Raw genomic sequence first — 16520 nt, forward strand, 5'->3', positions numbered from 1 at the left:
TGGGTGTACCCTGGCCTTAGTCCTGAGTAAGCTGGAATAGGCTCCAGAGTCCGGTGACCCAGAACAGAAGAAGTAGGTAAAGAACATGCTTGGACTGATGGCCCATTGTCCAATTTCACGGTCTGTTGAGGACTTGAAATAATGCCCGCTATTTGATATCACTCAGGTCTCCAGGTTTTTTTTAATTTTTTTTTTAAAGCATTTATGTTGCTTTTGTTTTGTTGTTAGGGATGATTGTTCTTCACACACACATCGGGATCTCATCATATAAGAAACATTTCATCTTCCCCTGCGGGTGGACTGTAAATGGAATGACTGTCTTTTTAATTATTAAAGCTTCAGTCTGTTTTTCTTCCTCAAACTAAAGTCTGTTGTTAAAGATTTTGAACATTTGTTGAGCCAAGTTGTATTTAAACGCACAGGCACATTGCACACAGACACATCAATAGATTTGTTACTGCACGGCCTAGACAGATGATTTATCCCATCGTGTGTGCCAACTCTCGAGTTAATTCAGTGCAACAGAGCAGACCTCTTATGAACTTCTGTGGAGAAACTTCAGAATCTATGCCAGAGAGATGCACAATGAAGTCCAGACAATAATATTAGCACAGCAAAAAAGATGCAGACTAGACACAGGGGGGTAATCTAATTCAATCTGGGAGAATGTGTCTATTTGTGTCAGAGCGAAGGCAATAAAATGTGTGTGGTTCATGTATTTTTGGAGTCTCCTGCATAGTTTTTTTTTTTAATTTGTTATGTATCTTTGCTTGATGATGGAGACTGTGCATTGAAATATTCGTTCACACAGAAAATAGGCCAAAGAAATAATCCAATGCATCTGTAGTTTGTATTCCACATCTGGTTTCTTGGAAAAAATGCAAAAAATTCCACTATATCCTTCATGAGACATTTTACTGTTTTCAGGAAAATGTGAATGCGTTCAACAAAGTAACTGCTGGAGAAATGTCACCGTTTACAGCTCATGTGGTTCAATGTTATCATCACACTGCTACCTTCAGCTCTGCAGGAAAGTCAATCAAGTTAATCAATCAATGTCAGCCTTAAAAACACAGGGCGTAGCAGTGAAAAATTAAAATCGTCCACAAACTTGTGTCTGTTTATTTATAACCTTTATTTACACAGTTATAGTCCCATTGAGACGAAAAGGTGTCATTTACATTGGACAATGTACATTAATAATTTAAAATATATTCATACAAACTCAAGTTCTGAATGACCAAAAATAATAAAACTGGGAAACTTTAGATCCTGTTGTAGGTTGTTCCACGTAGAAGGGGCAAAGTATCCATAAACGTGTTGACAACCCAAAGTTTGAAGATTAAAAAGTAATACTAGACTAAAACATAGAATACATTTATAAATGTCATATCGCTGCTGTACATTACAAGCCTTTTGAAATAATTAGACAATTCAAAAAAGCACAAAAATATAAAATCAAATAAAACACATTTTTGAGTTGACAGGCAAAAAAGTGGAGGGATGATAGGAGGGCAATGACACTTTTACGCATGAATGTGTTTGTTAAAATATTGCATCATTATTGGATGAGTAGAAGTCTCCTAATAGAACATTGGATCAAACTGACATATAGTGCATTACAGTAGTGTAATCTGTAGCTTGTTTTTCCAGTGTATTTTAATTTGGGCCTTGATTGTCAGTCTTAATTTTTTAATCTAATCAGAAGATTAAAGCAGAACTAAGTAACTTGCGCTTAGTGCTCCCCCTAAAGGTCCTTTTCGGTTATGTCACTGTCGTAAAAACTCCACACACCCCGCCGTCTGCCCCACCCCCACAGCTACATGCGCACCTTTGCTCTCCTAAGACGGTAGCAACTGATCACTGAAAAATCCTATTACAACAGTCACAATAAGGGTGCTTTCACACATATAGTCCCATGTGACCATGTGAACAGTATGAGGAAGAGAGACAAGTAAAATAAATGAATGATGTGGGAGTAATACGGAAGGGAGTGTGGAAATGTGTGTGATGTTTGTTTGTATGCTGACAAAGCGGCTCTGAAAATGGATGGATGGATAGAAAGATAGATAGATAGAAAGATAGATAGATAGATAGATAGATAGATAGATAGATAGATAGATAGATAGATGGATATTTGTGTGTGTGCTGCCTGATAGAGCACTTGGTTGTAAGTGTGTGTGCGTGTCTGTTGCCGTGGCGACAATGTGTGTGTGATTGTCATTGCTGTGTGTTGCTTAATGAGCTGTCACTGCATGGAGTTGCTCCGTTCCTCGGACAAAGGTCTTCTCTGCCTTTTTTTTGCTGGCTGCGCCACGATATAAGTTTGAGAAAAGTGAATTTGTAGACAACCGTGTGCAGCCACGGGGCTCGACATAATCTGGTTATTTATCTGCTGGGGAGGGGTGTACATGCTCTCCTGATAGCTGAGTGAGAACGACCCGTGCTGAAACTTTAATTCAGTCCATAAAGAAAATATGTAGTTAGTCATTAGAAGGGGCCTCCAGCTCCAGACCACATGTTAGGGTGTTTTTGTTAAATGGAATAATAATAATACAATTTTTTTATGAACAACTTTTGACAAATAACAATCCCCAACTCAATCTTTTAATTCACTTTTTTGTGCCTTTGAAGAAGACGTGTTCAAGGGTTTTTAGGGTTTTGCTAAAATTTGTCGAAGTGAACTGTTGAAAAATAGTTTGTATTGGGCCGCCGTAAAGCAGCACGTCAGCAGGGAGAGATGAAAGACCCCCCAATCACCCCATAAACACTTGTATTACCCTCACAGGGACTACAAGAAGGATTTGTTAAGGTGTAAAAGTGACTTAGTTTTGCTTTAAAAAAAGACTAAGATTGAGACATTGGAAAAGACAATTATTATTCATTAATCTGCTGATATGGTAAATACATCACCATCACAGCCATCAGGCCACACAGTGGTTGTACAGTGTTCTGTTGCTGAGTGTCCATAAGACACATATACTGTATGTTGTTTGATATTATAATTTCTCTTACAAATATCTACTAAACAATGGAATCACTGAAGTCATCAAAGGTGGTTTCTCCTTCAGATACTTAAACCATTGTTTCATAGTGTATATATGCTTAAAAAAATATGTAAAACATTGGTATACAATGTGTCCCCCACTCACAACTTCCTCCCCCCACACCTTTAATATCTGAAATCATTCATGATATTATATCAGTGCTGTTGCTAATAAACCCCTTGATTTTCTGTATTTCTTTCTTTTGTGTACTTTTCTTTCATAAAAGAAACAAACGCACTAAAAAAATAATTCTTATTGTTTTGCCCATGATGAAAACATTAACAAAGCCACAGTATTAACTGCCAAAATGCATTAAAAAAAATATACAGTATATTGTTATCACGTGATTAAAACAAAATTGATACACAATGTAGTTGTAACAGGTAATAACTCAAAAATAGAAATGGCGGACACTGTGAAATCCACATCATCAGATTTATTGTACCAGTATATGTATGTTTAATGTTCAGAATAAGAAAATTGTCAATCCATATAGTATGCTTGAATTTGTTGTAATTAGTATTTTACTTCATGAATTCTGTTTTTTAACCATTTCTTGTACAAAGGCTGGGATTAAGGGTCTCTGACTAACTCACTGTATGGAACATTGTAAACCTCGGGTTAGTTTTATTCTAAGGGATTGTGCTCTACATGTAAATCATTGTCAGAAAGGAACCAAGGATAATGGCACAGCTGCTGGCAATTTTAGATTTAACACCCAATCATCAATCCATACGTCAAAGATATTTATATCTCTAAGTTGTTGTTTGAGTTGTACAATAGTTTGTTGAAATTTACTGGTTACATGTGATGGAGCAATGGGGCGCTGAGTGTCTAATGTGTTCCAGAGATGTGAGCCCGTGCAGATGTTGCCTCCTGTAATTTAATGCAAACTGCATGTATATCCTTCCTCTTTAGGGGCCACCCTGGCTGAGGCGCTGCAAGGCCTTCACACACAGTATTTGGGTTACGATCCCTGTTTATTTGTCCCTGGTGTTACTTAGCGCAGGTGAACTCTGATAAGACACGGCTCGAGAGAGGTTCTTCAGGTCAGTGGTATCCCAACTACCGGTTTTCCCTAAGAAATTCCTTCAGAGACTATCATGGAAAAAGGTCTCTTGGCTGATGTGAGGGTTGGGTGAGGGGATCCAATTTCCTTTTCCAAAGGCTCATGAAAAACAGACGGCCTCAGATAAGTACAGACTTTGGTTATTTATCTGCTGGGGAGGGGTGTACATGCTCTCCTGATGGCTGAGTGAGAACGACCCGTGCTGAAACTTTAATTCAGTCCATAAAGAAAATATGTAGTTATTCATTAGAAGGGGCCTCCAGCTCCAGACCACATGTTAGGGTCTTATTGTTAAATGGAATTATAATAATACATTTTTTTATGAACAACTTTTGACAAATAACAATCCCCAACTCAATCTTTTAATTCGCTTTTTTGTGCCTTTGAAGAAGACATGTTCAAGGGTTTTAGGGTTTTGCTAAAATTTGTAGAAGTGAACTGTTGAAAAATATCATAAAGGCAGTGGAACTTTTAAATTTGGTCATACAACGCAGTTGTTCTTCAACGTTTTAGGCTCAAGTACCCCCGTTCTCTTATTTCTGAATCCAAGTGGCCTACCCCCTTTGTCCGACGACAACGTTTTGCTCAGAACACTACGAATAAACTATAGAGCATAATGATGAATGAACGAGTGATAACACACACTTTAAAGCAGAACTAAGTAACTTTTACACCCTAATAAATCCTTCTCGTAATCCCTGTGAGGGTAGTACAAGTGTTTATGCGGTGATTGGGGGGTCGTTCACCCCCGCCCCCTTCTGTCTCTGGTCCGGTGGCAGACGTACTGCTTTACGGAAGCCCAATACAAACTAATGCTAGATTATCACACGGTTGTCTACAAATTCACTTTTCTCAAACTTATATCATGGCAGAGCCAGCAAAAAAAAAAAAGGCCAGAGAAGACCTTTGTTCGAGGAACGGAGCAACTTCATGCAGTGACAGCTCAGCAGCAACACACAGCAATCACACAGACTGTCGTCACGGCAACAGGCACGCACACACACACACACACACACACACACACACAACCCAGCGCTCCATCAGGCAGCACACACACATATATCCATCCATCTATTCATCATCCATTCAGAGCCGCTTTGTCAGCACACAAACAAACACATCACACACATTTCCACACTCCCTTCTGTATTACTCCCACATCATTCATTTATTTTACTTGTTTCTCTTCCTCATACTGTTCACATGATCACATGGGACTACATGTGTGAAAGCACCCTTAATGTCACTGTTGTATTAGGATTCTTCAGTGATCGGTTGCTACCGTCTTGGAAGAGCAAAGGTGCGCATGTAGCTGTAGGGTGGGGCAGGCAGTGGGGGGTGCAGAGTGACATAACCAAAAGGGACCTTTAGGAGGAGTGCTTAGAGCAAGTTACTTAGTTCTCATTTTGTAAATAAGTGGAATCAAACAGTAGTTCTTCCTGGGTAGATTTATTTCTATAGTTTTTTATAATTTCCAGTCATCTCTGATTTCCCTCATCATTATTATGATTATAATTTTAAACTAAAAATAAACATTTTAAAAGCACATATTTGTAATGCATTAATTTGTTAATTTTCCATTCCCTCCCTCTCAAGTACCCCCTGTATTGCCATCGCGTAACCCCATTTGAGAAAGGCTGATGTAAAGTATAATCTATATGAGTGCCCAAGTCCAGGTCTTGGGAAGTCCCTATCCTCCATGTTTTATAGAATAGAATCAACTTTATTGGCCATGTAATATATGTTATACACACGAGGAATTTGACTTGGTGAACTGTGCTCTCTCCAATAGTGTAAACATTAAATAATAACAATTAACTAGAAAAAAAAAAAACATAGATATAAACAGTAGTTAGACAAATATGTGCAAAACTAAATAAAATAATATAACAAGATAACAATAACAACATAGGATTATAATAATAATAATAATAATAATAATAATAATAATAATAATAATAATAATAATAATAATAATGAGTTAATAGTGCAGTGATGAGTAGTGCAGGTGAACATTTAAATTAAACAGTATGTACATGAACATTCACAGTGACAGATTGATCCCGGGTTGATGTGTTTAGTTCCAGGGTTATTTCACAGAAACAGGTCTGACACTCTTTGACTGTATAGCGTTGATCAGAGTAACAGCCTGGGGGAAGAAACTGTTTTTATGGTGGGTCGTTTTGGCGTACAGTGATCTGTAGCGTCTGCCAGAGGGGAGGAGTTTGAACAGATTGTGTGCAGGGTGTGAGGGGTCTGCAGTGATGTTACCTGCCCGTTTCCTGAACCTGGACAGGTATAAGTCTTGGATGGAGGGCAGATTGACACCGATGATCTTTTCTGCAGACCTGCCTATCCGTTGTAGTCTGTGTCTGTCTAGTTTGGTTGCAGATCCAAACCAGACAGTGATGGAGGTGCACAGAACAGACTGAATGATGGAGGTGTAGAACATGATCAGCAGCTCCTGGGGCAGGTTTTAGATGCTCCTCTGGTCCACCACAGCTGATTGTAAAGGCCAGCTCTTTATCAGGCTTTCTGTGCAGCTGCATGATAACACCATCAATAAATTCACATGTGTTGGTGCTCCCAGAACTTGAGGACCCCCGTTCTGTAAACTCTATGATAATAAAGGCTCAAGAACATATTGCAACAAGGAAGATACTTATTTTGTAATGCTTTAGTTTTGGAAGATGGCCGACTGTCTGTGCTGACACGCTTTCTTTCTTCTGCCAGGGAGACATCCAGCAGCTGCTGATAGTGGCGGACCCCAGGGCAGCCTATGACTACTGTGAACACTTCAGCCCTGACTGTGAATCCCCCAACCACCATGATGCTCCACAGGCTCAGGAGCCCGAGGGCGAGGTCAGTATTTTTTCTGAGGTAATATCATATTACCACTTATGCAATGTTTATTCATACACAAGTTTATTTATAGTAAGAAAGATGTTTCTGTCACTTTTTTTTACTTTTACCTTTTTACCTTTACTTCAAATATACAAATATACAATCATACCGTACAAGACACAGTAATGACAATAACTATTCTCTGTATTTACTATATTTACCCTTATATGTACCCCTACGACACATCACCAATTAAACATATCTTATAGAGGCCCTCTGCTCTGGAATAGTTTACCTCCCCCCGATAACATCCATATCCTCTTATTCAATCTTTAAAAGGCAGTTAAAAAAACATCTTATCCATTCATGAACTTTCCTGCACTACACCAATTTACCTCTTGTTTCCTTTTTCTCTTTTTGATCTTCAATTAATATTTTTTTCAACACTTACATTTGTCTTTTGATATTAATATTTGTGAAGTCTGTTTATATATTAGTTTCCACTCATATGAAAGATTTATTGTGCATTTTTTAAGTGTCTTATATAGTATATTGAAAGGGGAGGAGCTCTTGTACTTCAATCCCTCCTTGCACCTTAATTTTTTTTTTTTTTTCATGTGTGCTAAATAAATAAATGAAAACAAAAAAAAAAGATTGATTATAGGATGGGAAAAGTAGTCATATAGAGGGAGGATAAGGGGACCTTGTACAGGAATTAGGAAAAATATTCAATGAATACGAGCACGAATCAGTTTTGCTACAGACGTCTCGCGAAATGCAAAACTCAAGCAGCGCAGATTCACACAAGAAAAGTAGTTTGTGCATGTGTAGCGGCAGATTCAAGAAGTTGTAACCGGAGAGTTGTGGTTGGAAACGATCATTTACGCAAGTCATTAAAAAACATGTGAATAAATGTTGGATTACAAGTTTGCAGCAGTAATTATATGTGTAAATATCAGTCTATAAATTTTGTCCCATCATTTGTGACATTACATTTATTTCATGTGTGTGGATTTTTTGTACACAAGCTCACACCACATTATACAAGCTCTCACATTTTGCAACATATCTACCTTCATAATATTCCAGTTAAAAAGTGGTCAAGAGGAAAGAAGCGAACAATAGCACTTTGTCTGATGATAAGAGCTTTTTTTAGGTTAATTAGTGCAAACTGTTGTGCATCATGTATATCCTTTAAAAACGGACACTTTGGAAGGCATTAGCTGAAGTGCGTTAAATGGAATGTTCGGCACCATATGTATTTTTCTTCCCATTCTCAAAATCTGAAGCATTTTCAGACGCCATGCTCTCAGCATCCAACAAATGTCAAAGTATTTTCTGCTTTTTGCATGGATGTGGAAAAAATTCCTTTCGCTTTTCTTGGAAATAAATGACTTGTTTCAGTTCCTGTTTTATCTCAAAACGTTCCTTTTCTTTCTTTCCTTTTTTTTTTCTTTCTTCTTAGTGGTAGAAACACACCAACAGACCTCAATGCAAGCTTTACTGCCTCTACCTTCAAAGCATCAGTTGCTACTCCTTTAATTGAAATGTTTAGCATCAGTTTTTATTATTTGTCTTCGTTTAAGTGATGTTCGAGCCGTTCTCCTGGATACATTTTTTTTTTACGTGATGAGCTCACGCTGGAAACTTTTCTTTTCCTTCCCTGCCACAAAGTCTGAGCCCGCTCAGTGGCTTTGTGAGTGGCTGAGTGATTTATGTCACTAACGACTTCTGCAGGCGCTGCCCAGACTCCCAGAGAAATTCAAGCTTTTCCTTCCACATCTAGAATCCCAATACCTGGAAAAGCAGACTTCAGAATCCTGCTTCAAGCAAAAAAAAAAACAACTGGGAGCTGTTTCTTTACTAAGAACTCCTGGTCGCATAGTGAGAGCTGGAAAATGTTGCTTCAGCATCAAGCGACTTTTCACTGCCAACAAAAAAAAATAAAGTTGCATCAGGTAGTGGTTTGGTTGAATGACCCTTATTTATTCTCTGTCTGGTTAAACTTTACATTACTGGAGTTTTTCTTATTCTTTGATCCTTAAAGTTGGACACCAATAGTTTCTGAAAATTGCAGTGTTGCTCTTCAAACTCCTTAACCACATAAATCACATTATTTAAACTCTATCCGTATGTCATCCAAAAGTTGTTCACATGAATTACTGAGGCCAGTGTGACCCCCTAAGAAATCATCAAAGTGACATTTCTGATGTTTTCACGGACTTTGTAAGTTGTTGACAAAAAAAAACACCTAAATACGGCCAAAATTGGAGTGACCCCAAATTGCGGGCAACAGGATAAACTAATCAAGACAAAAATGACTTAAAGCAAATCACAAAAAATAACGGAAAGAATGAAGTAAAAGTACTTGTTGAAACGTTTCCGCTTCAATGCCATCTTTGTGTTTTTCCACAGGACTTCGAATCCCACAATGCAATGCGCAAAACTTTCCATCATTGATATTAGATGTAAAATAAGCTTCAATAACTTCAAACATTCCTATATGTAGTCTTTAATGACATGGATGAGTAAAATTCCACAACCAGAAATAGAAAAAAATACCCTAAAAAGTAACAATCTTCAATCTTTTTTTTTTTTTTTTTTTTTTACAGTTTGTTACACTGTCATGCCAGTTTTTGTGTCTTAAAATCAGTTTTACTTTTAAAAGCTTCAGACTTCTGCATTAAAAGTAAAAATAATTTAAAATGTTTTATCCATTTCCAGTTTGTTTATGGTGGTGTCAAAAAACAAACTCCGGGCAGTAATTTCTACTTTTGACATTTGTTTGTGACTGAATCCCTATCAGAGGATGTATGAGAACCACTTTTTGGTGACATACAGGTACATTTTTTAAATTGTGAGTTTTTCCGATTAAGCTGTTTTAAGCTTATAAAGATACTAACTTTCCTATATCTGAATCCTGCTGCTACTGAAGCCCTGAGCCACATGTCTGAGGGAAAGACTGATGCAGAGAGAGAGAGGGCTAATGCTTTACAGGAGCACACACTCTCCCCAAACCACAAACTCTTCAGCCGAGCCAAGCTCTTCAACACAATAAATCTTTATAAATCCATTCTTGGGTCCTTCTTCTTCTTTTTTTTTCTTCTACTTTGTCCATTTCTCTCCTCTCAGCCTCTGTGGAGTCTGCTTCTCTTTTCGGCTGAGCATTGGCCGGACATTAATGGCAGGACACCACGCATTGTGTAATATTTTTATGAGTTTAGCAGTTGTTCTGGGACTAACGTTCATCTGCTCATCAAGTGTCGCACACAGGAGACTGGTCTGATAGCTGAGTCTGTGTTTTGACAATATTAGACAATACAGAAGTTTTTCCATGAGTACTGATCAAACACAAAATTTTGATCGGAACATTTTTCCCTCATCAAAATCCTTAAGAAAAGCATTCACACTTATAGTTTTCCACCCAACTTTTGTTTGCTGGTACATATTTATGTAGATTATTTCTATAACAGCAGATTTAAAAGCTTTGCTGGTGAGAAACAAACTTTTGACCCCCGTTTGAATTAATCCAGTCATTGTATTTCATACAAACCGCAGTGCAGCTGTTAGCAGTTCTGTTTCATTGTGAGAAAGGACTGGGTTTGATTTTTAAATGTGACCTGAAATCGTTCTGAAAGCTGAAGGACCTGGATTTCCTGAATGAAGTAATTAATGGATTCACCAATAAGTCAGGGGAGGCAGAGGAGGCTCTGCTGAGTAAAATACTAACAAGTATTTGTCAACATATTTTCTGTATGGTTTTAACATTTTAATGGTCAAAATTGCCTAATTTATGCATTGGCTGTTGAAATTGGTGAATGCAGAGACAAATTTTACGAAGTTGAAGAATAAAGTTTAACGTTACTAAATATGATACATTTTTTATTAAACAGCTAACACGTGTTCATCGCTGCATGCGGGGATGTTGTGCCGACAAGTCTGTAATGGTACACTCATTTAAATAAGATTGTTGCATGACCTTTATATAATAATAATAATTTTATAGATCATACACAATTTACAAGATAAATAAAACATTTAGAAATTCGAATTTGTTTAAATTTATTTTTGTTTTTCTTGCTATCATTTTGGTGAACAGTATTGAATTGTTTAAAGCATAATTTGATTGACAGTTTAATGACTAAATGTTTTAATAAAAGTGAAATTTTAAATATAAGCTTTTTTGGGGGGGTCTATGCATTTCTACATCCAATTCCAGAGGAGTCAGTGCTCACTGCACATCACTGGCAATAACTAAACAAAGAAAAGAACTAAAAATAAAGAGTAATACTGTTTTTATCTTCATATTGAATATAGACTAAAGCAAACGACTGGATTAAAAACTACCCTGACAATAAAAGCTCTCAGCTATTGAAACCCTGTCCCAGGTGTGTCACACAGTTTAGGAACTATTTTATCTTCTATATACTTTCCATTTAGACATGTACTAATAGAGTGATGTGTATTTGCCTATTTTTCCCTTTTACTTTTCTCTTATTTTGCTTTTTGTCTAAATTTGAGCTCGTAGACTGACTCCATGAAGGGTGCAGCTTGAGCCCTGTCTTGTTATAATTGTTACCTGTATGGCATCCTGTGGTTTACTGATATGAATTCATTCTCTCATATGATATACAAAAATACATGCATAGAGTATATTTTAGTGTTCCCAAAACGCATGTGTCAAACTCATGCTCCGGGGGTCAAATCCGGCCCTTTGAAGCATCCAATTCGGCCTGCATGAGAAAGTAAAAAAAAAAACATAGAAAACATGAAACTCAACAATATTTGTTGATGCTCACAGTTTTGCATATGTTTTTATTGCATGATTGCAGTCATTTTTTTATGTTAAACAGTTCAATTCTTTCAAAATCCTTAAATTGTCCTCAAATTATTGCCTAACATTTCCCTTAATTAAATACAAATTGGTCACAAATTAAGGAAATTTAAAAATCATGTTGCGACTGATATCGATCACTTAATGCTTGGATGTTGTTGGTTTCTAACATTTATTATTTAGTAGTTTATGTGTACGTAGAAGTGTAAAGTAGGGCAAAATAAAGTTGAAATTACTCGTTTTCCCCACATAAAATCTGTGGCCCACTTAAGATGAAACTGCTACGTATTTGGCCCCTGAGCTAAAATGAGTTTGACACCCTGAAGTCTTGTGTAAGTTAAAACACATTGTGTTCAGATTTGAAAAATAATGGTTATTCCTCCCAAATCTGTGTGCACGTATTCCACACAGCTTTTCAGCTCACTGCATTCTTCTCTTTAATGAAAGCTGCAGGCTATTGTTACCACACTAAGTAGGAAGCAGTGATTTGATTTTTTTTTCCCACTTGCATTGCATTAACTCTCTTACATCCTGTGAGATTTAGGCAATCCTCTTAATTGCTGCGTTTGTGTTTAAAGGCCTTATTGTCTATAACCAGGGGATGAAACATGCCCGTCCATCCATATGTGAAAGTGCTACGTCTGCTAAAATAGGAGTTTAATGTTTGGGTTTGGAAGCAAGGGAAGCAAAAGTTTTATTATTAAGACAATGTGGTGCCTTATTTACACATCAGCACTGATTAACTTGTGGCTTCCCATAATTTCTTTGTTTCAGTACACTAACTATGACTATGGTGAGTTCTATGACTACAGTGAAGGAGAGGTAACCACGGACACTTCCCCCACTGAAGGAGCCAAGACTGAGGTAACGTTTTGCTTACGCAATCCTTTTCATTTCATAATCCTCATCATCATTAGGGCTTTTTCTTATTCAAACCTTTTCTGTTCGTGGGTTGCAGCTGATTCCTGCCTCTCTTTTTTGTACTCACTTCGATTAGAACTAATGTTTATATGTTTCAATCAGTTGTAAACTCAGTTGTCATATTGTTTACATTTCTGTTAAAAAAAAAATTGTGTTAAAAAGCTAAAGAAGAATCCACATTTGAATAGTGTTTTGTGTGCATCAGTTTGTCTTGATAATTATTATCAAGATATGATAAGATTCATCCTCCATTAACTTCACTTGCAGAAAAAAAACTTCCAAACTTTCTTGTTTTCACCAGAAACTAGTTATCGTAATGTTCTCAGTCCCTTCAGTAAACACACTGTCGTCTGTTTTATCCAAATGTTTATTTTGGCCTATACAGAAATTACTCAACAGTTAAGCCAACCTTAGTTTACCTGTTTTTGTCCAAAGTTGAAGAACTTTGTTTTCTTTAGAGTGCACATATACAGTATATATATATATATATATATATATATGTATTTTTTTTTTAGATGAGGTTCTCATCCACAAGTGTTTCCCAGTTTGTTGAACTGAGAGGGATCTTGCTGATGCAGTATATTAAGTGAAAAGTAGTAACTAGTTACCATTACAAGGTACTGAGCTACTTTACTCATCACTTAAGTTAACCCTCCTACTATCCTTAGGCTCAATTTGACCACATTCACAGTTTGTCATTGACAAAATATTGGTTGACTCTTTTTTTTTTCATGACTTTTCCTAATTTAATGGGTACAATTGATTATTATCATGATGACTTTTTTTTTTTTTCAATGTGCTGAACACATATCGCACACATTGATGTTCCTTTTAGCTGTGTAAGACTGTCTGTGTGTGACAAACATGTAAAACCCCTCACACACACCAAACCCCCATAAAAAAAGAACAACAAAAAAAAAAACCATGGACAAAAACAAACAAAAAAAAAACTCTAACTCTGCCACTGCCAGTCCCACGTCTAACCCCAAATGTGTAACAAAAAAAGATAAGTAAATAAATGTGTTTAGGAAAGGTGGTGTCACCAACATCAATTCTGTGAGAGTCATGAATGTGCACCCCAAATGAGAAAAGATTTGGATGAAAGGTTTTAAAGATACACTAACTCTAAAACTGAACGTATGACCTGATGGTGGCGCTGCAGGAAAGCTCATATTATCACCACAACCAATAGGGTTCATACTCTTAATAAATAATAATAATAATAATAATAATAATAACTCATTTTATTTAAAAAGTGCCTTTCAGGCCACCCAAGGACACTTTACAATAAAAACAGAATTACAAAAACAGAGGCCATTATTGAAGATTTGGAAGACCATTCAAGATGAATTAATTCTAATTCAAAAGTTTGAAAAATTAAAAGCCATCATCAGTGGATCCAAGGTTACACGAACTACCATGGTAACCACCTGGAAGAGAGTGATTTATTCACCCTGATGAAATAAGCCGGCGTTTAAGGAATATGAGCCTGTTCTAAAGGTGCATTCACACTGTACCCCACTTCAGTGACTATAGTGGCTTAAGTCACCCATGATTAGTCGCGTTTTTTGGTAGCTTCATCACATTATCGCTTCAGTGACGTGACGAGCGGGGAATAATATGAATAAAATGTGTCTGGAGAGACGTGGCAGCAGCATAGGATGGCTGCATAGAGAGCCCTCCCGTTACACTGGCTATAAACACAGTGACCACGGCTTAATATTGCGTCATTTATATTGATTTTGAACGTCCAAAAAATATGTCATAAAAAAGACTACAGCGGGCCGCAAACCCACGACCTTGTGCTTCCAAAATCGGTGTCATAATGCACTGCGCCACCATAATTTTGAAAGTTATGCGGTCTATAGATCAAACTGTATTACAGTATGAAACAACAATCGAGCCTTAAAAGTGGATTCATTTAAATTGTCATCTCCCCTTTACATTCTCCACGTTTGTATCCAGGTAATTTTACTACAGTAAAGTAGTAGGCGTTTTAATGCAGATCAACCTCTCAGTGACTTTCACTTAATGCTCTACATCCACAATGTTATAAAGAAAACTATCGTTTGCAAAAAAAACCCCCCAAAAAACATAAAGCAACACAACATTAGTAATGATGTGAGCACATCTGTGGTGTGTGATGTTACTAATGTGTGTCAGAGAAAAGTGTCAAGTTTAAAAAAAAAAGTGTTCCTTGAGAAATGGTGTTCAGGTGGGCGGAGCCAGGCAGAAACCCAGGGTTTCTTTGATAAAACCTGCCAGGGAGCAGGTTCAGTTCACGGACAATGTTGCCATGGTGACATACTCAGAGAAGAACATACCTCGTAATTAGGAATGGGATACTCAGAGTTTCCCTCATTTGAGCCCGAACTTACTCAGAGTTTGAACATAACCCACTTTATGGAATACCCCTCTGGTCTTCTAGCTTAGTGGTACTTCCACAGATTAGAATGAATGTTTCCAGCAGTAGATTAGAGCTTTAAGCCTAGACACACAATTTACATCTGACGACAATGTTCTTGTGTTTGTCATCAATTTAAAATAAAATAAAAATGTAAACAAACACACGTGAATAGGAAACAGGAAATAAGACATAAAAGTCGTTACAGTAGCATAATGTTCCTTTGTAATGCGTTAGTCTTAACATTAAGTGTAACCACCTAAGATGTGCTCAGTCTTGCCATGTCTTGTGACCCGTAGCTTTAAATGGATCTCCACAGCCTCAGTGAGGTATAGTTCACCCATTTTAAGCTTCCTACATATCTGTTTCTATTTTAGTCAATGACTAGGAATCAACCTGCTTGTAAACGTAATGAACATTAGCATGTGTTGAAACTAACACCTGACTTTAATCTGACAAAATCACTGTGCAAGTATGCAAAGGTTTGCTCAAGTTGCATTTTGTTAAAAAAAAAACAAAAAACAAAAAAACAATTATTCATCATTTAGAAGCATTCACAGTCGTGTTTGTTTGTCGAAACTCTTGCAAATTCATACCTAAGATAAAGTACACACATCTCAACATCTGCACAGATTTGTTTCACTGTTTGCTGAATGTTTCTGTGTTGATGAGGTAAAATGTGGGCTTCAAATGAAGTAGTTTTTGATTTATTTAACCCATTTTAAACTATTTTATTTCAGACCAATGGTGGAGACTACTACACTGGTGTGTATGACTATGGCACAGTGGGAGGAGCTGAGGTTGAAACTCCACCTGAGACTACAGGACAAGGCCAGGTGATTAGATCCCATCATTATGATCTGTTTAAAAACAAAGCTGTTGGGAAATAGTCATGTAGCTTCTTGTAGCAGTTGGTAGCCCTAAAGTTACTTCGTCATCATACAAAGCCAGCTTCACCTTTAATAGTCATGCAACTGTCTCTTTAAAACAGGATGAAAAGTAAGACAGGAAAGAATTGTTCCCTTCATGCAGCACAGTGAATGGGGAATCAGAAAGTTTTCTTCAGTTTGCTGATTTTTTTTTTTTTTTAATACTTTTTTGCACATCCTGTTGTGATTTATATGAAAAGATCTCAATAACCACAAGAGAATGAGGAACAGTTGGAGGTTTGAAGCAATATGACAATGTTGTCCGCCTGTAATTGTCTAGGGATGTGCCTTCAGGTTTATATGCTGCTTCAGTTAGCCGGAATTATTGCATTTATTAACCATTGCAGGACAGGTGGTTAACCAAGGAAGTTATGCATATTGTCTACTCGTATGCAACAATGGGTTTATTAATGAGGACTGTAAATCACAGAGGATAGTTGCCAAAGTTGTATACGTTGAGTAGAAAACGCAG

The 16520-nt window shown here is 37.0% G+C and overlaps 1 protein-coding gene across 1 annotated transcript in view; it reads left to right on the top strand.

The window, feature by feature from the left end:
• col11a1b (collagen, type XI, alpha 1b) overlaps positions 1-16520 on the top strand; it is a 105253-nt gene that overhangs the window by 19984 nt on the left and 68749 nt on the right. The window contains exons 5-7 of the mRNA XM_028472063.1: positions 6850-6978; positions 12569-12658; positions 15860-15955. Of these exons, the coding sequence (XP_028327864.1) occupies positions 6850-6978; positions 12569-12658; positions 15860-15955 (315 nt within the window). The remainder of the gene's footprint in view (positions 1-6849; positions 6979-12568; positions 12659-15859; positions 15956-16520) is intronic.

The sequence above is a fragment of the Gouania willdenowi genome, chromosome 17, assembly GCF_900634775.1.
Source record: "Gouania willdenowi chromosome 17, fGouWil2.1, whole genome shotgun sequence".
Lineage (NCBI taxonomy): Eukaryota > Metazoa > Chordata > Actinopteri > Blenniiformes > Gobiesocidae > Gouania > Gouania willdenowi.